This window comes from Centrocercus urophasianus, unplaced genomic scaffold, assembly GCF_019232065.1.
Source record: "Centrocercus urophasianus isolate 14NV4802_14NV808 unplaced genomic scaffold, USGS_Curo_1.0 seq_13, whole genome shotgun sequence".
NCBI lineage: Eukaryota > Metazoa > Chordata > Aves > Galliformes > Phasianidae > Centrocercus > Centrocercus urophasianus.
The window spans coordinates 7,432,008-7,457,140 of NW_024884475.1; the positions used below are offsets into that span (position 1 = coordinate 7,432,008).

Sequence of the window (25,133 nt, forward strand, 5' to 3'; positions counted from 1 at the left end):
CCCCTCTCCCCGTTTTTCTTCTCCTTCCCTCCCCGTGCCCCGTTTGCATGCATTGTCTGTCTCCCAAGATGGTTTGTGAGACCAAGATCGTGGCGGAAGACCATGACTCAATCCCGGGAGCCAAAAAAGACACCATCATTGTTTCTTCCTCCCAAATGTGGCCCACCCTCTCGGGTTCCCCCTCCTCCCCTCCTGCTTCCCTTGGTACCCCCAAAGAAGAACCCAAACGCGACAACGTCTACATCCGCGAATTCCACCCCTCCGAACAGGAGGTGGTGCGCCGCATTTTCTACGAAGGTATCATGGAGCGGATCCCCAACACGGCCTTCAGAGGGTTAAAACAGCAACCCCTCACCCAGCTGCTCTACGCGCTGATGGCGGGTGAGTAGCAGCTCCTCTCGGGGTCCCCACGGGGACGCGCGGAGTCGGGAGAGCCGCAGCCACGCGGAGCCGCAGCGATGCGGAGAGCGCAGCGCATCGCGGCGGAGGGAGAGGGGGGTGGTTTGCGCTGCGCGGGTTTGATGGGCGGTGAGGGGCTTCCCGCGGAGGTTGCGCGTCCTTGCGGTTTTTCCGTGCTGGCGGTTGAGGGGGGTGGGGAGTGGGATGGGAGCGGTGCGCGCATCGCAGCGCGCAGCTCCGCAGCGCGCAGCCCTGCGCACCGCGTGCAGCGGTTGCTTGGAGACGGCCGGGCCCCTCCATCTCCGAGTGTGTGTGTGTGTGTGTGTGTGTGTGTGTGTGTGTTGGGGGGGGCGGGGGGTGTCACCTCCCAGGGGTTGCAATCTCAAAATGACCCCTGCAAGGTGCTCCCACCTCCCGCGAATAACCCTGCGGCCCTTTTGAAACCCCGCTTTAAAATAATAATCTGTGCCCAAGCTGCCCTTCCTGAAAGTAATGATGTGAACTCCTCTTCTGCATGAATAATAATGTAATAATGCATGTCCCCCTCTGTGAAAATGCACTCTCCACCCCAAGGCTGGGTTCTCAGGCTATTGGTGGTTGCAGGTGACCCCTCAAGCTCTGTATTGGAGAGGGACCCCTGGCAGTAGTGGGGTGCTGGGAAACTGGTACTAAAGGGTTCCCTCCTCCAGGAGCCCCCTAGGCCTTGCGTGGACCCTCAGCCCCAAGGCTGTGCCGCTCCCCAGCAGCCAGTGCTTCCCAGGATGGAAATAGTATTGCCGCAGTGCCAAACACATGGCTGCGGAGTGCCGTGCCTGCAGCACAGCCCACCCCCAACTGACAACGGGGTGCAGGGGGTGCCCCCAGCAGCCCCTCCTCCCCTCCCCTGGCACTGCGGGAACACTGAGCTGCACTGTCACTTAGCACCACTTAGGGAGGATTGCACCATTCTCATGTGTGAGCTGCAAATGTCTGTTTTGCTCTGTGTTATTTTTTAATATTATTTTTTAAAATGAGTTTGTATTCCGAAATCAACACTAAATTCTCTTTTCTGACAGGTGTCGTTTATTTCTCTTCCTTATCTCCATAGTAATGTGCTTTCTTGTGACCAAGTCCTTCCTGCTGACCTGCTGCTTGCCCATCTTTCTGATGGGCATGAGGTACTACTTCAGCAGAAAAGTTATCCTCCACTATCTCGATTGTGCGCTGCATACGGACATGTCTGATATCGAGCAATATTACATGAAACCGCCAGGTGAGTGTGAGTGCCCGGGGCTGCCTTCCCCCCAATGGGGACTGTGGCTGCCCCATGCTGCTGGCACCCTGTCCTCTTTGCAGCAGCACTGAGCACAGCTCTAAAGTTGCCAGAATGCAGCTTTTAGGACATGCCAAGCACAAATCCATCCTTTTTTTTTTTTTTTTTTTTTTTTTTTTTGTGTGTGTGTCCCTAAGATGTTTAGTCATCCACATCTGCAGGCAGGCACTGGGAGCTGTGCTCTCCATGCTTGATGAAGGAGCTGGGTGCACCCCGTGTTCCCTGAGCTGGGGGTTTCTTTGCCCCCTGTGTGTATCAGGGAGTGTGGGGAATGGAGAATGCATGTGTTTTGTTGTATTATTCTAGAAGAACCTTCCTTTATGCAAGTGTTTTGGAAGAGACATAGATCAGGTACGTAAAGGGATGTTGCAGGTGTTTGACATATGCTTTCATCTGCTCGTTACACAAGTGCATGTAATTGAAATCATAACATCTAATGTTTAACTGTTAAACTGCAAATAGCCCCTGCATGATTAATAATAATAAAAAGAAGTCCCTTTGCAATTTGTTGGGGAGAATGTGCCATTCCCTTTCTGTAGGTGTACATCCATGCTGAGAGCCAGAGCTGTGGCTCCTCTCTGGGCTGCCAGGAGCTGTTATTGGGGTTGGAGGTTTGCACTGTGGTTGTACTGTGCTCTTGGGGAGCGGGCAGGGTGAGGTGTGCCATTAATCATTTGCTCTCTCAGGGTACCACTCATTGGTTTCTCCATGTGATGTTTTTCACTGCATCACTGCTGTCCCGTGTGGCAGGCCTCTTCCTAGGGATCATCTCCTCATTGGTAATAAAAGCCACAAACTTGTTCTCCTCACTCCTAGTGTTGCATCCATCTAAAATGATACTTACCTTGTAATAAAAGTCTCAAAATGCCTTAACAGCATTTCCTTTGGATGATGTATCCTATTGTAGCGTCCATCTACATGGGTTATATTTAATTTCCAGTGCCTGTTTTCATGACAGCAAAACAATGTGTAACTTGTACGTGTCCTTAAAGAGCTCAATATTCATTTAAGCTGTTGTCACAGAAATAAACGGATTGTGGCTTAACCTTTCCGAATCTGTGCAGTGAAGTCCAACAGTGCACGGTGCTGGGGGAGGAGAGCTGAGGAGAGCAGGAGCAGCAAGTGTAAGCTTTCTAGGTGTCTGAGCTGCATCTGTCCCTGCAGCCTGAGATGTGCATGGCCGCAGTTCGGGGTGTGCTTACACCAGTGTTTGTAGGAGAGACTCAAATGAAGAGTTGGAAGTGCCCCCACTTGCAACATTGTGTTGACAACATGCCTTCCAGCCATCAGCATTGCTGCTTCTTGATACCTAACAGGGCTGATTTCAATTTCAGAGGAATGTGTGGGCTTTAATTTTTGACAGAGTTTAATCATGTGTAATTAGGCTTCTGCCATGCTGTAAAAAGCAGATTTATGGGACTGCTGGTGCTTGTGAAGGGTGCCGATGATAGCAGCATGAAGCAAGTTGGAGTCATAATTCGGTAAAGGCCAAGAGGAAGCAGCCAGGACTGCTCCATCCCTGATGTCAGTGCCTGTCCATGTGCTCTGAAGCTACGTGGTGCAACCTGCATGAGGCACCAACTGGCATTCTGATTGTTTATCCCCAAAATGCAGCAGTCAGATTTCTGCCCTAAAAGACAGCAGTGTAAATACAGATGTCTCCAAAAGCTTTGAGTTTCTTGCCTTTCTGGCACTGATTTCACTATCTATTGAAAGACACTAAGAAAAGGCAGTGTTGTGCCACATCAGCTCCCCATCCCTTTGCAGAGGATGGGAATGACAATAGAACAACTTCCGGCCCCAGGTTTTTCTCTTACTGTGATAGCTGACAAGTTAGCACTCAGACATGAATTATTACAACAGGAACAAGAAGGGCTCCTCCTTGCAAGTAGTGCCTGTTGTTCTAACTTAGATATTGCTGAAAGCTTCCTCAGTCAAGTATTACAGAGGAATCATAGAGTATCCTGAGTTGGAACAGACCCTTAAGAATAGTTGAGTCCAACTCTTAATGCTGGAACAAGGGCCCAGTGAGTAGGTACTCAGAGCTGGGCTAGATGAGGCAGAGTGAACAGCCTGGTGCGACTTCAGGCAGAACAGGCAGACAGAGGTAGAGCTGGGGTGTGGTGTTGAGGTCTTGGATCGCAGTGTTGGTTTTGGCTTTACTGAGGTATTGCTCTCAGCATCTGTGCCACAAAGAGCTGCGTGTGGTACCCAGGTCAGAGTTATGTTGTACAGAGCATCCACAGCAAACTGCCCTCTGCTCAGGGGGAGGAAATGGGTTGCTCCTGGTGGTTCTGCCAAAGCATCTGTGTGACCCAATCTGTGGGTCAGCTTAAGAGCAAAGGCTGAAAGGACAGTGTGTAGTGGGATATTGGGAACACCATGCTTCATGATTAGTGTTACTTGCATCAAAGTATTATTTTCTTCTGCAGTTTTCTGACCCACCAGTCTCCAAGTTAGTTATTGTCTTGAATTTCTCCAACTGGGTTTTGTATGAACTTAAAGGCATGTGCTGACAGCAATTTTGCTGAAGTACACAAGCCAAAATTTAAATATTTGTTTGCTCTTGTCCTCCTACACTTGCACCAAGGAACTGGCAGAATGTTTGGGCAGAGTTTAACTCTAAGCCCAAAGGCAGTAGATTGACTTGAAATTGGTGTTGACTTCAAAGGAATTGTTGGCGTTGAGTTCTGTACTGGATTGGGATCTTAAAACAGAAGAGTGAATGGCCCAATCTTCCCCGGCTCTTTGTTAGCTTGCATTTCTCATTTTAAAGTAGCACTTACTGGAATTTATCTTTTTCTGCATAAACTCTTAAAAAAGGCAATGGGGTGCTAAAAAAGGAAGGAATTGGATAATGGGCTTAATTGTCAACCAGAGTAACTTGGGTGCTAGTAAACAACAACAACAAAAAAAGAAATTAATTTTAAATAGAGCCCTGCCTCCTGCATTTCTCTACGCAAATAAGGGAAGCACAGCTGGAGCTTCTTTTATGGTCTGATGATTTTGACGACTAATCAGTTTTACAGCATCTCTTCAAGCTTCTGTCACGGTGGTTCTGTGTATGTTTGCAGCAGTTTGTGTTTTGGAAAGATTCTTGGGAGGTTGAGGTCTCTGTTGGAGGGCTGATGGAAACCAGAACTCCTCGCTTTCAGTGCAAACCCACTGCTCTCCTGAATGAGCAGAGCTTGAGTAGATGAGCCAGCATGTTTTTCTGGGGTGGTTTCAGCCCTTATCTCCTGTAGCTGTCTGTCTTGCCCTTCTGCTGGGTGTCTCTGCAGAGGGATGTGTGAATGTGTGTGTGGTGGTAGTGCAAAGATCTCCTTGTTGCAGAAGCTGACCTTTGGTGGTGTTTGTGCAGAGCTCAAGCAGGAGAAGCAGAGAGCACGGACAGGGGACCTGGAGAGCTATGGCTGCCAGACCTGGTGGAGGGCTGAGGACATCTGACTTGCATAAGGCAGAAGGCGAAACTGAAGAGATTGCTGCAGGAGATGTCAGGTTGCATTAAACATGCCAGTCTGGCAGCTGTGATTTTTGGCATTGATTACTCTGTGGTGGTGTGAGCAGGGCTGGAGGGAGCAGTTCTGCTGTCTTCAGTGAATCCCCATTTTGGGCTTTCTCCTTGCCAATTGGGTTCAGGGAGTCAGCCAGCTCAATGGGCATGTCAGAGAGGGCCCTGTGTGCATCGAATGGGGAATGGTGTACCTCTGTTCATCTAGTCCAGGCTGGTGGTGAGCAGAGCATTTCTATTTCCATTGTCCCCAGGTACATGATGAATAGATTAATCCTGCATGACCATATTGGGCTTCCCTGAAAAAAGGATGCCTTATTAAAATTCAGTCCGGGCTGCTCTTGGGTGGTACATTCAGGTTGGATATCAGGAAAAATCTCTTCTCTAAATGAGTGGTAATGCATTGGAACAGTCTGTCCATGGAGGTAGTGGAGTCGCTGTCCCTTGAGGTGCTCAAGAAGAGGGTAGAGATGGCATTGAAGGACATGGTTAAGTGGGCATGGTGGGGATGGTTGGTGGTTGGACTAGGTGATCTTAGTGGTCTTTTCCAACCTGAATGGTTCTATGGTCTCTCAGCTGAACCCACGTGAGATATGTCTTGTTCTTGGCAGAGACCTTGAGTTTGTGTCCTTACCTCAAGATTCCAGTTGAGGTGGGGGCAGAGATGATTTGTGAGGAGGTGACAAATCCTGCTAGTTTGTTTCCAGGCATTTTCACCTTTGGGGTATTTGGGTGAAGAGCAGCAGGTATTTTAACTGTTCTCTTGGACTGGGCCTGCTCATTGAGTTTCCATGCTGGAGAAACAGAACTGATACCAGATGGGTTTAATCCAGGAGCGCGTGAGGAGATGAGCATTGTGAAATGATGCAATTCCAAATCTAGGGGAGTACTGGTAGGAAGAGTCCCCTTTGGCTGGAGCTTCTTCACCGGCCCTGATACCTATTGCCTGGGTGTGCATTACACTTGCAGGCCACCATTTTGGGGTGCCGGGCTGGTATGGGAGTCATGAGGAGAATATAGGAATCACCTTGAGAAGAGCCCTTGCTCTGGGAGCTGTAGTTGCTCTGCCTTACAAGGTGGGACAATGGCTTGGACAGGACGATGGAGGCCAGCCCCGATGGCTGCTCCCCATGGTGGGATGGAGGCCTGGGGCTGGGTATTGGAGTACACCCCCAGGCACAGAGCCTGACCCTGCAGCCCAGTTCTTCCACATTCTGAGGTAAGGCAAGCAGCTGAGCAGCCAGATAAGCAGGAGGGATGCTGCCCACTGATAACATTGTTTTGAAAGAATAGAGCAGCTCAAGCTTTGCAAAGCCAGGGCTTAGTTACCTGACGCCAGGATAGGGCTTAGGGCTGCTGCTTCCCAGTGTAGGAATGTGTTTTGGAGGGCCTTGCCTTGCTTGCCCATGCCTGAAAGGCAGCTGGAATTTAAGGCTTCCCTATCTCCATCACTTCTCTTCTTGCTGAATCGTACAGCACCCTGACCTCAGCCATATGTCAAACCCCTTCACTGGCTTTTGTGGATTGGGATTTTTAGGGATTTTCTCAGACATGCTTCTCCTCATGGAGAGCTGGGGAGTGCAGCCTGGGGCATGGAAGGAAACCCAGGAGAGAGTCTGTGTCCTGAAACACTATTTCCTAGCTCTGCTCTCAACAGCACCTCCTTCCAGGTAACTGTAGGGAGCAAGAAGGTCTCTCCTGAGCCTTCCAAGTTGCTCCTTGTGAAATCTGCCTCTTCAGATGTGATTGGTATTCTGTCCCACACTCTCATATCCATCGTCTGCTCCTGTGGCCGGCTGCAGCAGAGACCTACTATCCAGGATGGACCGGACACCTTGGTGTGCCACTTTCCTGGGGCTTGGTGTCCCCAGGGCTTCCTCCAGCATGTGAGCAAGCGTGGGCAAACCCAAGGCTGACTCTGCTCCACCCTAGCTGGGATCATGGCCGGCCCCAGCCCTGTGCTGATAAGCACTTGGTGGGGCTGAATGAGGGGAAGTGACACCAGAGTCTTCAGAGTTTTTTCCAGTTTTAGGGGTGCTCAGGCAGTGCACATCTTCTTGAAGAGCAATGCTGTAAGCCAGGTTACCACGGAAAAATTGAAGTGTCCTGATCAACAGAGCAGCCTGAGGGTTCAGGGCTATGGTACAAACCTAAATGGGATAAACGCATTGATGGAGAAGCCACTGCAACCTTGCTCCCCCTTGTTCCTTTTATTTCTTTATTACTGGAGCAGGAGCATGTGTGCAAACCCATTCCTCAACATGCATGTCCATGGGACAAAAATAGACCTTGTTTCAGATCCAGCTCTGGCACATTCCCATGTCAAAATGAGATGAAATTACATTTTCTAGTAAATTTTGCAGAGTGCTGTAACCTATATATTTTTCCCTTGCATTAAAAAAACTCTCTCTTGAGGTATCCCTAATTGATGTGGCTGTCAGTTTGTGCAGCAGTGTTGAGTTTGTAGCCATCCTGGTTGGTTACAGTGCTGCTGGAAGCAAGCTCTGCATGCAGGTGTTTAAAAACCCCAATATGTGCAAGTGCTTTTAATTAATCTATGATGTGAGAAGTAGTAAGTTGTGCAAATTGCACATCAGCAGTTTATAGGCACTGTTAACTACTCAAGAGCGTCAAATGAGCTGCGTGGGGACTTGTGAGCATGAATAGAGTAGCAACATCAGGCGTTCTGGTTTTGTCTGGCTTAAAGTAATTTCTTATGTAATCTCCAGTGTTGGGTAGTTGTGTACAGCTTCCTATGACTGTCTCGGTGAATAAACATAAGGAGGAGTACAGAGTTTTCTCTGTGAGTTCATCTGTGAAGTAGTGAGTCTCATTTAGGATGCTCAGTGGCTCTTCTCTCATTTCCTTCGGAGTGGCTGAGATTTAAAGTAATTACCCAAAAGTGTGTTTCATCGTAAGGTTTTCAAATGGATTTAAACTCAGTCTTTGCATTGGGTGCCTAAGTAGTGGTGAGAGATGGAAAAGTCCAGAGCTTTGAGCTGCTCTGATGCTGAATTTTGGATGTGGAGCATGAGCTGAAAACTTACTACTGTTAGACTAGATGATCTTAAAAGCCTTTTCCAACCTTCGTGATCCTATTTCCAAGCACTGCTTAGCCTCTTAGGGATTTTAGGAGTGTCTGTGATCCTCATGAGCACAGCCAGGTGCCCAGATACTTTAGGAGCTATCAGTAGGCTTTGCTCTGTATCTTAAGGTTTCTAAGGCATAAGTTGGTTTTTTGTTTGCTTGTTTTAAGAAAAAAATACCAAACAAATAGGTTTTAATGTAAAAGCCAAATACATGGTTTGGTTGTCAAAAAGAGAGAACCCTCCAAATTTGGGAGTGTATCTCTGAAAATGGGCCTGTTTTGTCTTCAGACTTAAATCTTCTTGTCGCTGAGTTGTGAGGCTGGGATTGACTTTCCCAGCTCTGGGCAGGGTGGAGGTCAGGATTAGCTGCTGCCATTGGAGCTGGGAAACTGTTCCTGGGGATGCTTGCTGCTATTGATGGGCATGGCAGAGCCCACACCTCGTATTGGTAGTGTGACGCTGAAGATCTTTTAAAAATAACTGTGTTTTGTGCTGCTCCCTGCCTTCTAAAGGAGTGACTCTGCCAAGTGCTTTGCTGGTGTGTGGCTCTGCAGCACACTGAGTGATGCTTGGCCTTTGTTGTTTCTGCATCCATGAAATGGGGAGCTGCAAAGTGTATTTTTAGGGTTATTTTTAGTGTTACCTTTTCACTCCCTTCCCCTCAATGAAGCTGAGGAATCAGTTTTTGTTTTTTTTTTTTTTCCCCCTGACAGCTGGCTAATGAAAACAGCCTTCACAGGAATCCAAACACAGCAGAGTGTCTTGCTTAGCTTCTGTTCACAAATCTATCATTTGTAACTGGTACCAATAAGAGGATTTCTTTCTTTTTTTCGACAAAGGCACAGTGGAATCATCAGGAAACCTCTGCCGTGCCTTTATTAAGGCATCACAGCTGGTTTGTGCTGGTCTGGTTAGAGACAGGTGTGTGCCATGGTGTCTGTTACGGATGGCTTTGAGCCATGTGTTTATAAGTAGCCTGTTGACCCGCGGGACCCTGGCGATCAATTAACTATTTATGAGAGCACATTCTGTATCATTGCTTGCCCTCTGTAATTGCTCAGAGGGCGTTTTTTTTACGGAGCTGAAGGTGTCATTGCTTACAGGATAATTCCAAAATGTTGACCTGGAACTCCCTGTGTTTGATGCCAAGTGGGGCTTGGGTTTTAAAAAGAGGTTCTGAGAATTAAAAACTGCTTTTCAAAATAGCTACTGGGAAACATGTATTGCAGGTGTGTTTTTTTAAATGGTGGTCTGAGATAGTGCTACGTAAAACTGAACTTCGAACAGAATAAAAGCAAATACAGAAATGCAGTGCATGTCTTGCGGTAGGGTACATTGCTTGAAGTGGTAACTTGCAAATAATACTTTTGTCACTTGACATTTGCTTGCTATTTGTAGGATTTATTCAAGTGATAAAGCTGAAAACTGGAGTTTTTATGAGGAAATGATTTTTGTAGTGAATGTTTTGAAGTGAACTTATTACTTTCCTTGTCAGTCAAAAGTGTTGGTTTTCAAACAGGCTTTTTTCTTAAGCCAGATGTATTTAAAATAAAAATTGCTGATCAGAGTAGAGCCCGTGTTCTCTCTCATATGTCTTAGGGGCTATAAAGGGCTGTGGTCTTTGCATGGTATTATGAGGTACACACAGAGCCAGTGCTGAGACCACCTGCATCTGAGGCCTGTTTCAGTGATGGAGCCCTCTTTAATGATGTTTTAATTTTGTACCCGTGTAGCGGTTGAGGAGGTGGTGCTGTGGGAGACCTCTGGAATCCCGGTAGAATCACAGAATCGCTGAGGTTGGACACCAATGAGGTCATCAAGTCCAGTCATCCTTCCGTCACCACCGTACCCACCAAGCCACATCCCCAAAAACAGTAGCCCAGCAGTGATGTGGGGATGAGCTATGAGCAGGATTAGTGGCAGTCTGGATTGCTTGTGTATTTACTTACCTTGCTGAAGATCTTCAGTGAATTCATGACAGGAGTGTGACTTGTTTTGAATTGACAAAAACTTTGTTTTAAGCACACTACTTGCCTGGGTTTATTCTCCACTGCAAGTAACTGCTATGTGAACTGTTCCTGTGCTTCCTTACCAACATGTTTGAATCCTGACTTGGAAACCAGAGCTGCAGGCTGATTTGCTGTTCTGCTAGTTGAGCTGAGGTCCTGGACCACCTGGCTAGGCACAGCTCCTCAGTGTGCTCAGTAGACATGTATAATGCTAACAGATCATAACAGTGATATGGGGAACTGACAGTGGCTTTTTGTTTCCTTTTGTCTTTTTTTTCCTTTCCATGCTGCCACCATTCTGCATCCCATTTCTCCCATCTTGTGTCAAACTGCAATGCTTGCATTTTTTCTTCTTTGAATCCCACTTGGCCCTCTCATCCATCCTTGTGCTGAACTCTCCAGTGGGTTTGTGTGGGTCAGTTCTTGCTTCATTTGTCACTTGTGGCAGATCCCTAAAGCAGCAGTCTGCACCCAGCATCTCCCCTCCTCCTCCCATTGTGTTTTTAAATGTGCTTATGTCCGTTTGCTTAATTTCATTCTATAGGTCCTTCCTTCTCTTTCTTAACGTGCCATTCAGATATCTGCATGGTGAGCACGAGCGTTTATTTTTGTTGGTAGAACGCTCAGAATAACAGAAATGAGAAAACAAACAGAAGTCAGCAGCACAAGGATATTGTGTCTGCTGAGCTGCAAACATGGTGTGTCAGCGCATAAAGCCACGTGGCAGCGGGGAGAGAACATTTTGCCAGAAGGCAAATGTACAGCCAACAACAGGCTTTCTTACACCTTCTTTAAATCCTCTGACCCACATCACCCCGATCCATATCCTGGATATGTCCTATTGATCTTTTCCACTCTGACTCTTTCCATAAAACCCATTCTGACCATTTTTATGGGATGTATGAAATCATTACTGCAGGCAGAGTACAGAGAAAAGTTGTTTCGCTTGCTTAGATCAGGGTTTTGGGTTCTTTTTTTGGAGATTATCTGTTCATCCTCTCTGGAACTAGCTAACAGCATCAGAACCCCGTGTAACACTTCCAGAGGGAATCCAGGGAAGGCCTAAATATGCTGTCTTTCAATTTAAAATAATGCAAGTAGTAGAACAGCAAAGAGAAGCTTTTGAAATGGGGCTCTTCTGGAGCAGCTGCTGTTTCCAGCACTAAGCAACTGTAGATGGTGTTTAGATAGAGGCAGAGCAATGAAAGAACGCCGGGTGCTCGGCTGCTGTCTGCCTGGCAGCACTTCGGTGCCTCAGCCCTTGGAGTGCATTGATAAAGTCACTGCTATTGGAACAGCAGTGGGGTGCAATTGGTTAAAAGAGGGAGAAAGCAAGTGGGGGAGGTTGGTGTTAGAAAGGGGTGGCAGTGAGCATATGGGAGGATTCTTTTATGTAGCAATCCAAACTTTTTGAAAGGAGTGTTCTTGAAACACCTTTTTGAACTTCTGCCTGTAAAATGTATTAGGTTCACTTAACAGCTGTGAAAATACATGTCTGGTCTGATTTTAGAACGTGCAGATGTTCAGAAGATAGCATCTAGCTGTGCAGAGATTTTCATTCAAGAATAAGCCAATCACTGGATTTTGCAGTCTTTTCTTTTTTTTTTTTTTTTGAGCCCTCAGCTCTCTGAAAAGCATCAAAGTATCTGCAAGGCTTCTTAAGAAGTAGGATTGTTTTTCATGAATAACTCAAACAGCTAGGGAGGATTTCAGCAAAATTATTAAATAAAGAAAAAATCACAACAAAGAAACCCCTAACACCCCATATTTACTGAGGCAGAACTCTGAGAGAGCTCAGCTCAGAGATTCAGTGGAGCATTTGCTTTGAGTCAGTCACGTGCTTCTGTCCCTTGTCTTTTGTTGGGAGTGAGGAGCACACTGAGGAGCATCCTTCAGCTGAGGTCCATATGTTGTTTTGATCTTAATGGGAAACCTGTGGTATAAATGGGAAGTGCAGTGGCATGGGGTAAACCTGCCTCCAGTTTGCTGTGTGTGCCTATCAATTGGCTGCAAAAGGAATAGGTGATGTTTTCAAGGAAGTTTTTGTATGTCACAGAATCAAAGTTGCTTGGGTTGGAAAGGACCTCACAGATCATGTATATCATCAGAAGGCAGTATTAGACTAGATTAAGAAGAAATTCTTCATGTGAGGGTGGTGAGGCACTGGAACAGGTTACCCAGAGAAGCTGTGGATGCCCCCTCCATGGAAGCATTCAAGGTCAGGCTGGATGGGGCTGTGAGCAACCTGGTCTAGAAGGAAGTGTCCCTGCCTATAGCAGGGGATTGGTACTAGTGGAACTTTAAGGTCCCATCCAACCCTAACCATTCTGTGATTCTATGGAGTTTTTCCAGCCAGGAACCTGCTCTTATTTCATTTGTTCTTCTCTATCTCATCGAGGTTTAATATATTTTAGCGTTGCCTTGATAGATGCAAAAATCTTCCTGGATCCTCAAAATACTGAATTGCTACCCTGACTGTATGGATTTGCACCTCTCTTGGCCATGGTTGCTGTGTGTGCCTCATGTGTTAACAGAGGATCCCTTTTCAGCAAGGCTTAGAGCACACATGTGGAAGTATCTGCTTTCAGCTGTAGACATGCTGCCCTGCACTGGTGGGACTGGTCAGGGAGGTCTTGTCTGGTAAGCTGAGCATGTGGCAAAGGTGTTTTTTTTCTTTTCATTTTTGAGATGCAGACGCTCATGCATGTAATTTTCGTTTTATGTTAATGATCACCCACAACACATCCATTGTCTGTGCCCAACCTGACAGATGTTCATGTATTTACAGATGCAGAATTTTCCTTTTGTGCCATGTTCAACAAATGTGCTAATTTCAGTCTGGATGTAGTGTAGTTTGGTGTAATTAAACCCAAGTCACCCTGACCTTGATAAGGCACAGAATGTTGTTTTTAACCAGTGGTTGATTTTTGCACCTTGGCAGTGCTGTGACTTTACACAGGGAATGGCTTGCTAAGAGAAAATACAAGTGAGGTGTGATGATTGGGGCCCATGGTGCTCCACAGTGGAGTCTGCAGCATGGTGGGATGGAAGGAGAAGTGCTGAGGCTTTTTTAGAGGACCTTTATTTTCATTCCTTACATGCCAGAAAGAAACGATATCTTATCCATATTGCTTTAGTGTCTGGCCTCGGTGTGTAGTGCTCCTAACAGGGCATGAGGGAGGAAAGAAAAGCCCTTCACGTTAGCACAAGCAGGTAGAATGCAATCGAGCAACCTTACCCCAGGGCCATACTTGGTTGTGTTAAGTATAAATCAAACAGTCCTCCAAAGATTAAATATTTACAGTAAATCTAGAAAAATAAAAGATCGGCGAGCAAGAAAGGTGTTATCTGTCAGAAAAATTTGTTGCTTGCTATAGGCTTGAGGAGATCAAGCCGTGTACTAGCTGCCTTCAGCCTGTAGTTGTATCAAATCTGTGCCTTGAACATACTTCCATTTTTTTTGTCTTTCTCTATTCTGAGCAATGAACTCTTCAGTGTGGTTTCAGAGAGAATGTAACTGCTTATAATGGCTGTTTCACTTCAGTAGATCATTAACGCAGTGGTTGGGGAAGTGTGGATCACCGTGTTAGCAACCAGGCAGGATTCTTGTGAAACTCGGGTCATCTGCAGAAAGAAATGCTTTTGGAGCAGCAGAGTTGTATTTTTTGTTAGGTTTTGAAGAGCACAGTTGTAATTTCTCTTTGCCAGGTGGCATATAATGAAACCCATTCCCTGTCCTTTAGTTCTTGATACCAGTCTTGAAGCAGAGGTGCTGCCCTGAGGTCTACGACCCTTCTGGTCAGTGTGTCTGCACCATAAACTACTTCTAATTAGTACTCATAATTATTGCTCATCAGCTGTTGTAGTCATGAGGTCTCCATTCAGAAGCTTTTAAGGGCAGCAGGAACATTTCCTTTTAATGTGCTGAGGGGGAAAGAACGTGTTTGGATCCATTGAAACATGCCACAGAAATGGTTTTGGCTGAGTATGTGCATTCACTTTGTGATTACAAGTGAACGTTTCTAAATCATGCCTTTGGCCTGGCTTTGACTTCTGTGGCATGGGTTTCCTGATGCCCCTGAAAGTAGAAGGGAATGTTGTAGCATTTGGGGCGTTTTTTTTCTTTTCTTTTTTTTCTTTTTTTCTGTCGTGTTTTAAAAATGCAGATGCTTCTAGTTTCATCTCGCATACAGGTAGGTTGTCTCCCTGTTGAATACAGGAGGCCCCTTTCAGCCTTGTTTTCAACTCTGATTTAAAGAACTTGCCTGTACAGGTAGGGTATTCTGGCCTTATGCATCATTATACCATACCCCACATTTGTGTCTGTATTTTGGGGGTAGTTCACCCTGCTATCCTCATCATGATCATAAAGATCCCTTCCAACCCAAACTGTGATTCTAAGATCATCTAGTTCCAACCTCTGCTATTGGCTGGAACACCTCCCTCTAGATCAGATTGCTCACAGTTCGTACAGCCTGACCTTGAGTACCTTCAGGGAAACTTCCAAGGAGCCTCACCAGTGCTTCCAAGGAAGCATTCCAGTGTTTGCAGAATGCTGGGTAGGCTCTGCTACCACTGTTTGCAGGATGGCTTCTCCTGAAGGGTGAGTCACCGTAAAGTTTGTTGACCTCTTTTAGAATGGCATAGAACTTCTCAGAAGTCCTTGTAGAGATCAGAATTGCTTTTGTCATTTAACCTTAAGTAAATGCAATGTTGGTTTCTCCCTTTGCTTTGAAGCATTTGGTGCAATTCCTGTGCAGGTACATGCACTTATATTCAACTGAAGGGAGGCTTGGCTAAATTTAGGACAGACGAGTAATGATATATGGCTAAAATAAGATCAATTCTACCCATTTTCCTCTTATGATTTATGTCTGGGCCTACTGCTAAACTAAAAAGAAATCTTGATATTGCTCAGTGCCATTTTATGGTAATGCACCTGAGGTAGAAGCCAGCCAGCAAATAATGAATACTAAAACATTCAATAATTCTAGATTTTCCATGTTTTTTTTACATTTGGAAGTGGAGTGTGCTGCAGTGTAACTCCAGTACCTTTCAGAAAGCAATAAAGCTGTGTAGTGAAAGATTGATGAGAAGATGGAGACCGAGTGTTAGCGATTCCCTTTTAAGAAGCTGGCTTAAAGTGCGATGAACAGCACATCTTATTTTGTAAACTAATTTAACTAATGAGGAGCTCAATGTCAGAGCCGTCATTTGGAGCAGTGACTGGGAAGATACAGACTAGCAAGGCTGGTAGGAGGGCTGCGTTCCTTCTTGCCTTTATACTTCTGACTTAAAACAGCCTAAATACTAAAGCATTGGCTTACCTAAGGTCTGACTCCACAATTTACAGGCTTAGTGAGGATTTTGGATGCATGGGGAACATCTACTCTCAGATTGCTTTAAATATTCTTTTCTTGTTGCTTGGCACAGACCGGTCTGTTCTGCTTAGCCAAGGTGTGTCCTGCTCAGCAAAAAAGAGCTGTGCAGAGGATTTCAAGTCTTCTTGTTGCATTTGCCTCTGAGATGCACTGGAAATCTGCCTGTGTCCTGTGTGTGGTTTTGGGACAATCAGAAATACCTGCTGGGTTTCATAGGAGGTGCAGGGCCAAACCTGGCTACTTTCTGAATTCTGGTTGCTGCAGAATGTTTTCTTCTTTTCTGTTTTGCAGTCAAACAAATTCTGTGAAAGTGTAGTTAGTTGCCTGTGTTAGTTGCCACAGATACCTGTGACATAGTAGGAGGATGCTTTTGAGGGCAGGCCAGCTCCATCTGGAAACATGGAAGAGGCACTGCTCAAAGTCAGTTGTCCTATTCTTATTCAAAACTTCAACCTCACCATGTTTTGCCATCTTCATCTGAAAGCATGAGCTGAGCACGGCTGCTGTGCTAGACTTGTTGGTGGCATGTTACAACATATATGTTTGAGTCTGAACCCAAAAGTGATTTCGGGTTTGCAGAGATGTTTAGGTCAACCTATAGTCTATAGAATGCTGGCATACCCGAAGCTGGAAGGGACCCACAAAGGTTATTAAATCCAGCTCCAGGCTGCAGGGAGTGAGGATGAAAAAGAAGGTGGATGGAGAAGCAGTTGTTTGGTTGGTGGCAGCTAATCCATCTCTTCTGGTGCTGTGCACTCGTCAGTGATCTGTCCCTCAGATGCCCCACAAATCAGTGGGTGTCACCCACTCTCAGCATGAGGCCACATGGCCCAGTGTTCTTCCAGCATGAAGCTGTTTGTGTTGGGGTGATGAATCCTGATGTGGTGGGTTGTGTTATTTATGTGAAGGAAAGGTCCCATAGCATTTCTAATTTCATGCATGGGTAATTCTTCTGTGCCCCTGACATTTTTTGCTCCCCCACACCTGTGTCAGCTGTACAGGGATGCTCATGAGTGTCAGGAGTGCCAAGGCAGGACTCTCATATGTCATCCAGTTACCACCACCATAAACTACTCTGAAATGCCATTATTTTGTCAGAGTTGTCCAGGAATGCCTTCTAACTGAAATCAAGTGTAGAGTTATTTGTAGAAGTTGTTAGAGCTTGTTACTCAGCCCTGTTTGAAGCCGGGGGAACTAGAAAGGTGAAAGGGAGAGGAACAAAGGCCTGGGAAGGATGGAGGTAAGAGAGGCAATGCACTGAGCTTTGGGGCTTTTTAGCTGGCTATCTGCAAATAAATCAGAATAGCACAATTACACAGTGTTCAGTGCAGCATGGCCCCACTGGGCTCCCCCTGCACTGCTCTGCTTGGGCTGCCCAAAACCACCCTGGAGCTTCCAGGGCAAGTGACTCCAGGGGCTTGTGGTGGCAATGGTGATGAGGAGACGGTTGGACTAGATGATCTTATAGGTAGTTTCCAACCTTGTGGTTCTATGATTCTAAATATGTGATGCTCTGTGATGTGGCAGTGTGCTGCGTTCTGTCTGTCCTGGTATTCCTGTGCACTGGTGTTGCACTGGAACACAGGATGTCAGTGGGTCATAGCAAAGAGTTTGGGGCATCCTGGTTTTGCAGCTGGCATTGTCAAGCCTGTCAGTTTTGGCAAGCTTCTGTGTATGATACATGAGTGAGGGACATGGGGAATTGTAAGACCTGCTCTATGGAAAGTGCTGGGCTGATCTTTCTTCTGTTTTTCCCTTTTTCCCCAATGTAATGATGTAGGGGAAGATGTAAGATGGAGATTGGCCCTGTGTAGGATTTTTCAATGTGAGATGAGGCTCTCACTCATCCCAGTGAGCCCTGAAAGCACATAAACCTCCATCCCCTCCCACAGCTCATACCTGCACATCACTTTCCTCCCAGCAGTGCAAGTTTGCAATGTTTAATTCTGAGGAAGCTGGACAGAATTCTGTAGGTGTCAGCTTCCTTCTCACTCAGTGTCTGTGGGATCACCTCCCTGGTTTGTAGATGCTCTGAGGACATTGCTCATGACAGCTCTGAGCCGGGGGGGGGGACGACGGCTGCTCACATCTGTGTTATGGTGACATGCCAAATCAGCACTGGAAATCAGTCTGAAATGTGCTTGTAGGGATATTGTGTCTGTCTGGAAGTGAGTTTCAGCAAGTAATTGTGAACATCATTGCATCTGAAAGAGGGTGAATTTCTCTCATTGTGATTGTGGTGTGAGCTGGTAGCATCGTTTCTCTGGGTGTCATCTCATTTATGGAGCTGCTGGAAAGGGAAGAAATCTGGAAACCAGTGTGTGTGCACACCAAACTTGCACAGAGCAGCTGGGATGGACCCACAAGAATAATCAAATCCAGCTCCTGTCTCTGCGCAGGATCACCCAAGCCTTATGTCTGAGAGCAGTGTCCCAACGCTCATTGAGCTCCAGCAGCTCAGGGCTGCACCCACTGCCCTGGGCAGCCCGTTCCATGCCCACCGCCCTCAGCGCAGACCCTTTCCCTCACCCCCAGCTGCCCTCCCCTGACACAGCTCCATGCCGTTCCCTCAGCCCTGTCGCTGTCACACAGAGCAGAGCTCAGCGCTGCTCCTCTGCTCCCTGTGAGGAGCTGCAGCTGCCATCAGGCCGCCCTTCAGCTTCTCTGCTCTGGCCTGAACAAACCACAAGATCTCAGCTGCTCTTCATACGTCTTACCCTCTAGAGACTTCCTCATCTTCACAGTCCTCCTTTGGATGCTCTCTAATAATTCCTTGTCCTTCTCAAAATTATAGCCCCCACAGCTGAGTTTAATTGCCCAGCCTGTGTGAACATCTGTATGTGAGATGACAGCTCGACCTTCAGGAAGTAGAAATGCCAGCAGTGAACAAAGAGGGAGAAGTCTGGTCTGCTTCAGGAGTAGAGTTCCCAGATGTGCCCAGTGTTGAGCTCCCAATGAAAGCTGTCACAGGATTGCAAAACCTACACAAGCTGGCACCAGCAGTCGGCTGTAGCTGATCTTCAGCCCTGAGGAGCGATGAATTTGATCAGATCTGGCTCTGAGCCCTGGGTATCAGCACAGAGGCAGTTCAGGAGTGATGGAGCTCTGCTTCCTCCTGTGGAAATGTAATACAAAAAGTGGCTTTTGGATGCATCTCAGAATGTGTGTGTCAGAGTCTTGTTTTGCAAAAGCAATGTATTGGCACTACATTCTGCCTTAGGGAGCAGCTGTCCTCAGGCACTGTGGGACTCTAAGAGAGTGGCAGGAACCTGAGCTGTTCAGTCGTATAGGACTCAGGGTGATGGGGAAGGCTGATGGTCTGATTTTTCTGCTCTCCTAGCAGTACTCTCCACTCTTGCTTTTTTTTCCACTTATTCACCAAAGTTTGTAGAAGAATTTGCAGCAACATTTATTTTCACCCATCATCCTTGTCAGCTTGTGCTGGTAGAAGAGCTTTGCAGGAGCAGCTTGGGGATTGCACCAGCCTTGGACAGGTGGAGGATGTGCATCCAGCATGGTGCCACTGCTCCTGGCATGGGGATTGCAGCAATGTGTGGAGTGTGAGGGCATCTTGTGCTGCAGGAAAGGGGTGGGTGAATCAGAGCAGTCTCTTTTGGTCCTCAAAATCTGGGAATTGTCCCTAAATTTAGAGCTGTGCCTTCAGCTGAGGAGCCATGTCTAACTTTCCTAGGTGGATCTTGGCACCAGCTCATTGTTGTGTATTTTTTAGAGCAATTTCACTATTACCATGGCTCTTTTTGAGTACTGTAAATAAAATACATCTTAAGTGACCATCATTTCACCATGGTGATGTCCAAGTTGGCAGCCAGCTGTATGGTTTAGGTTACTTGCTGATAATTTGCTGTTACTGAAAGACAGACAACAGGAGAACATAGGAAGATAAGACAGAACTGCTGGTCTCTTGCCATCCCAGGTGTTTCGTGTAGTTTTATGGAGGTAGGAGATACAAGAGCATTTGCTTTATCTTACAATGTGTTTTGTAGTTTTTTATCCTATTATGGCATCTCTCCTCCACATTCCTGTAAGCTGAAAGCTTTTGGAAGAGACTGCCCTGGGTGCCACAAGTGAAGATGTGAGGCAGAAAGGCTGAGGTTCAAGGGCAGTGTGGTAGGAGCACCAAGACAGGAGACAAAGACGTGGTTTGGAGATGGCTTGCAGTGAGACTGCATTCAAGAGGAAGCCTGGGCTTAATGGTGTGAGCTGGAGTGTATTTGGAGATGCCTGAGGTGCTGACAGCATGGAGATAGAGCAGCTGAAGCTAAATGCAAGACATCTGTGCAGAGCAGCCCTTTGAGCAAGTCTTCTTTCAGGATCAGAAATCTAGAGAGCGGTTTGGGGCAGCATGATTTGAGAAGGCTTTGGATGCCTGCACCAATGGGTGATGGGAGGACGCCAGAAGATGGGGGCAGATAAGAGTAAAGGCAAATGCTGACCGAAATGAGCATCTGAAGGGCAGGGTGAGCCACAGCCATCAGGGTGTGTGTTTATCTTTGCAGCTGTGATTATTTTCAGATCACAGTTCAAGGGAGTAAAACGTCAGTGCCTGCTATTAATAGTGTTGCTGGCAGCGAGGCTCTTTCTTATTGCTGACAGGTGAGAGGAAGATAATTTTGTTTCATCCTGGGTATGAAAAAGTACAAAAATGAGATGGGCTCTGATTCAATCCCCTCAGTCCTGAAAAGATTAGAAGGAGATCTCCTGTAGTCCTTAAGAATGAGGATATGGCTTGTTTTCCCTGGGCAATTCCCTCCTTATCCAGATGTGCTGTGCATGTATTGCTGGAGGAGGAATTAGGTACGGAACTGCAGCTGGCTAGGATCAGTGAGGAACAGTGAACCCAGGCAAAAAGCAACCTAAAGAATTTCTATTTCTTAGAAAAAGTGCTGAGGCATTGGAACAGGCTGCCCAGGAAGGTGGTGGAGTCACTGTACTGGGAGGTGTTCAATAAGAGAGATAGATGTGGCTCTGAGGGATGTGGTTGGAGGGCATAGCAGGGATGGGTCGATGATTGGACTAGACAGTCTTGGTGGTCTTTTCAACCTTAACGATTCTATGATCTAATTTCTCTGAGATATGAGGGATTTGCTCAGAGGAGAGAAGCACCAACCTGAGACCAGCAGTATGCACGGGGATCCCCAGAACAACTTTAAGTAGCAAATCCCTGTTTGCAAGAAGCACTGCTCCCCAAGGAAGGGATTAAATCATCCCCAAAGTGGATCAGACACTGCTGGGCTCTCAGCTTTGGGACCCAGGCATTTCTGTGCAGGCTGGTGGCAGTCCACAGCATAGACACTGAGCAATGAAAGTACTGGGACTGATCATGGCGGTGCGAATGGGAGCCAAATACAACTTGCATTGTTTGAGCAGATGTGTCCTGTCTGGTGCTAATTATAAGTGTTTTATGCACAACACACACCAGTAGAAGTGCCAGATAGTATTTCTTTTCATGTTGGACTTGAAATCATTATAATTAAGCTTTAAAGTTGTAAGTTAAAACTAACAAGATGTGCGTGTTTGCCTTGGTTCTACTTACGGTGGAGCTAGTGTTTGGTGTGGAGCTGGGCATGTCAGAGAAGTGTGAAGAGCTCCTGTGCTCTGCCCTGGCAGCCATGTTTAGCTTTGTTTTTAAAATAGACAGAAAACCTAAAAATTTGGGAAATGTGCCATTTTATAAATTTTGGAAGTGTTTTGTTGAATAAGCTTTGCTGGCTGATTGGGCGCATGAGCTGTCTGTTAAGAAAGAAAAAGCACTAATGTATGGAGGGAGCAATGGAGGTGGAAGTGCAGATGAGTGTCTTGTTTTGGGGAAGATGAGCTAAGCATCTGAACAGTCACCCCCAGGAGCAGCTGCTGTGCATGGCTCTGGGCAGCAGGGATGGGCTGCTATATGGCACTTTTTTGGGCCGTACCAAGTGGGGTGCATCCGTGAGAGTCATTCTTGCCATCTCTGCTCCTCAATTGCAGGGAAAACCCTGAAACTCTGTTTTTGGGCTATCCCATTGGAGTTGAAATTGGTGGCAGCGTGCATAGGAATGAGGGATGAGCAACACGTTACTCAGTTCAGTGGTCCAGCCAGTGTGCTGGAGGGGCATAGGATGAGTGATAGAGGGCTGAAGGTATCGTCAGGTAGTGCACAGTCACCACATGATGTGCATTTGTAAAAATAATGCTGAAGAGCGAAGAGCCATGAGCTAGTGGAGGCATTTGATTTGTGTGCAGAGGGAAAGCAGCTGCTGGTCCTTAGCACTCCTGGGTCTCGTCTGGGGTCTTGTCTGTATAAATTACAGTGTGAGATTTGGGCAAATGCAGGGGGATGAGCGGCGTTGTCACAGTGGTGGCAGAGAGAAGATGTTTTAACTGCTTGTGATAAGTGGGTCAAGATGGGTCCCAGAGTGTTAAAAATTAGCTGTTGACCTACATAGCAATAGTGTGATGATGGCTGACAGCAGGAGCAAAAGCAAGTGTTACTGCTGGAACTGTGCATGGCTGAGTGCAGCGGTGAGGCTTGGAGCTGATTTATCCTGGGTGTTTTGTTTCTACCCCACTGCTCCTTGGCTGTTGAGCCATGGATTGTAGCCATCTCCTGATGGGGTACCTGAGTCCCAAAGTCACAGCATGCTGAGATCTCCTCTGATCATTCTTCTCCATGTAAGGGCCACATTCATCCCGTGCAGCAGAACTCCCCATTTTCCGTATGTCCACATTTGTCATAGAATCCCTCATTAGCTGATGTAATTGAGTAATGGCTTTCTTGGCTGTTAATTAAGCAGCATCCAAGCTGGAATCACTTTTGCCCTGTGATGAAAGCATTAATCTTCTCAGGTCAATTAAAGACACTTTGTTACATGTTATCGCATTCACATGTTATGTGATGATCTGCTTTAGTGATGACCCAAGTAATTCATTCATTTAACTTTGTTCTTCTTAAGCTGTCTTGCTAGTGGAGCCAAACGATGCTGCAATGCTCTGGGGCTGCAGTAGTTTTTAATTTCATTGGCTTTTGTGTTGATTGGCCAGCCTGAGCAGCTGGTTGGGATGGGTACCAATGTCCCTTGGTGAGGTTCATGCTTCACGAGTCATTTTGCTGGAAAGCCAAGCAAACACATGGCTTCCTGTGCTGTGGCTGGATCTAGGGGTCTGCAGCAAGCAACCAAGTGTCTGTCCAATTGGGAGCTAGGACTCAATGTGGTGAAAATGTTGGTATGACAGGAGAGCATCACTACATGCAAGTTGGGATTTGCCCATCGTGTACCATCACAGCTGAGGATCACCCATAGCTATTACGTGCCAAGGGCTGAATATAGCAAAGACCAATGCAGGGCCACCCAGAATAGGGTGCCCAGGTCCATCTCCAAAAGTGGCTTTTGTAGATCTCTATGGAGGCATATTCCATGCTTTATAATTGTTGGTATCTACATTTTGTTTTTTAGGAACTTTATGTATATTTTCCTCTGGAAGTGAACACTTCCCTGGCGTTGCCAAGGGGAAAAGCAATCTGGGTCTGTGTTTTCAGAGCACTTTTGCCCCTAGGCAGCTACATGTGGTGCTTTGTCTCCCACAGGCTCCTGCTTCTGGGTGGCTGTCCTGGATGGCAACGTGGTGGGGATCGTGGCAGCACGGGGCAATGAGGAGGACAACACTGTGGAGCTGCGCCGCATGTCTGTCGACTCCAACTACCGTGGCAAGGGGATTGCCAAGGCCCTGGGCCGCAAGGTGCTGGAGTTTGCCATGCTCAACAACTACTCCTCCGTCGTACTGGGGACCACAGCTGTGAAGATGGCGGCCCACAAGCTCTACGAGTCCTTGGGCTTCAAGCACGTGGGTGTGGTTGAACATTACGCGCTCCCGGGGATGACGCACTCCTTGCTGGAGAGAATGTTCTTCCAGCTCCGCTACCACCGCTACCGCCTGCAGCTCCGTGAAGAATAAAACCCAACCACCGAGCAAAAAAGCTATTTTTCTCCTCCCCCCCTCCCAAAAAAAGAAAAATAATAATAAATTACCCTTCTCTTTCTTGTCACCATTTATTTGCCAATTTTGTCTCCCTTCTTGCTCCCTCATCTCATCCTGGCTTGCTCCGTGCAGCCTGGTGGCCCAGCCTTGTGTGCTGGATGTGGTGGGGCTGGAAGTCAGCATCCTGCAGCCCAGCCTCCTAGGGACCGACAGAAAGCACAGAACCTTCCCCACAACGTCACACCGCCACTCTGGTGCGCCCAGCGTTCTTTTTTTCCAAGTGTAAGATAACATAGCGATGCATTCATCATAGTGCAGAGAAAATCACTTGAATGCAGTTTCCAGTATTTAACGTACCAGTAAGTACAGAATATGCATCCATCTTGTCTTTATTTACTGGTAAATCGTTTCCAAGGAAAATGTGGGGGCAGCCCCCAGCCCAACCCGCTTGCTGCAATGCATGAAGAGGAAGCGTGTGCACGCACTCCAACACATCGCACTGCCACCGCGCCACTGACGCTGCACTTTTTTTGGATGTGCCTCATCCTGCCAAATGTCTGAGGGCCCCTCGGCGTGTCGGAACCACCACAGCTCCATCCTCATCTCCTTCCTAAACCAGCAACCAGACTCGATCCGTCCGATCTCTGAGCCCCGATGTAACATAGCCGAAGTGAAGATCAGCCCCATCTATCTCCTGCGCTACCGTCGCCATGTGTGACCTGCAGTCCTGGGCCAGGCTCCGCATGTGACTTTCTCTTTGCTGCCTTTTGGGGTGGGTGTTCTTTTTGTTTGTTTGTTTGGTTTGATTTTATTATTTTTAATTTTTGTTGTTGTTCATTTTTAGTTCTGGCTTTTGCTGAATGGTGTCATTGAGGCATAATGGAGGCTGCAGTTCCTATGGTAACACATTTGCACATTAATGTGCGCACCCACTCCGAGCACTTCAGAGGAGCAATGTGACAGATAATAGCATTTTGGGGAGCTCTGGGGGGTGGGGGGCACGTACTTATTATCTTAACCAGCTGCTTGTTTGATCCATGTAGATGGCCTCACTGCAGCCTGCCATAAAAGGTAATTAACCGCTTTAATGATGTCAGATTTGTGAATTGTACAATGCAAAAAGCAATGCAAAGCAGATCCGGCATGTGTCTGTACCCAGTATGTATGTACAGTGCCTGCCAACTAAGAGTAACCAAGGCTACAGCTTCTCCTAGCCTGAAATATCAACTTTTATAACTTATTTAAACAAATAGCAACTTTGCATGAATTACGTCTTGGGGGGAGGGGAGAAAAAGAAGTTGATCTTACTTTTCAAATGTGGCATCAGAAATATAAAGAGAAACACTTCTGGCTGCAGTTAATTTGGGGTGGGTGGAGAGGTTTCAGCTATGTTAATACATTCAAAAGGAAAAGCCCTTTCACTTAGTTCCTGGAGGGGAAGAAGTAGTTACTATTTCA

At 46.7% G+C, this 25,133-nt stretch overlaps 1 protein-coding gene across 1 annotated transcript in view; it reads left to right on the plus strand.

The window, feature by feature from the left end:
* Positions 1 to 23,651, plus strand: part of NAT8L (N-acetyltransferase 8 like) — a 23,991-nt gene extending 340 nt beyond the window's left edge. Inside the window, 3 exon segments of the mRNA XM_042812721.1 lie at positions 1 to 381; positions 1,487 to 1,651; positions 23,284 to 23,651. The exon segment at positions 1 to 381 is cut by the window's left edge and continues 44 nt beyond it. Coding sequence (XP_042668655.1) covers positions 1 to 381; positions 1,487 to 1,651; positions 23,284 to 23,651 — 914 coding nt within the window.
* The last annotated feature ends 1,482 nt before the right edge of the window (positions 23,652 to 25,133 follow it).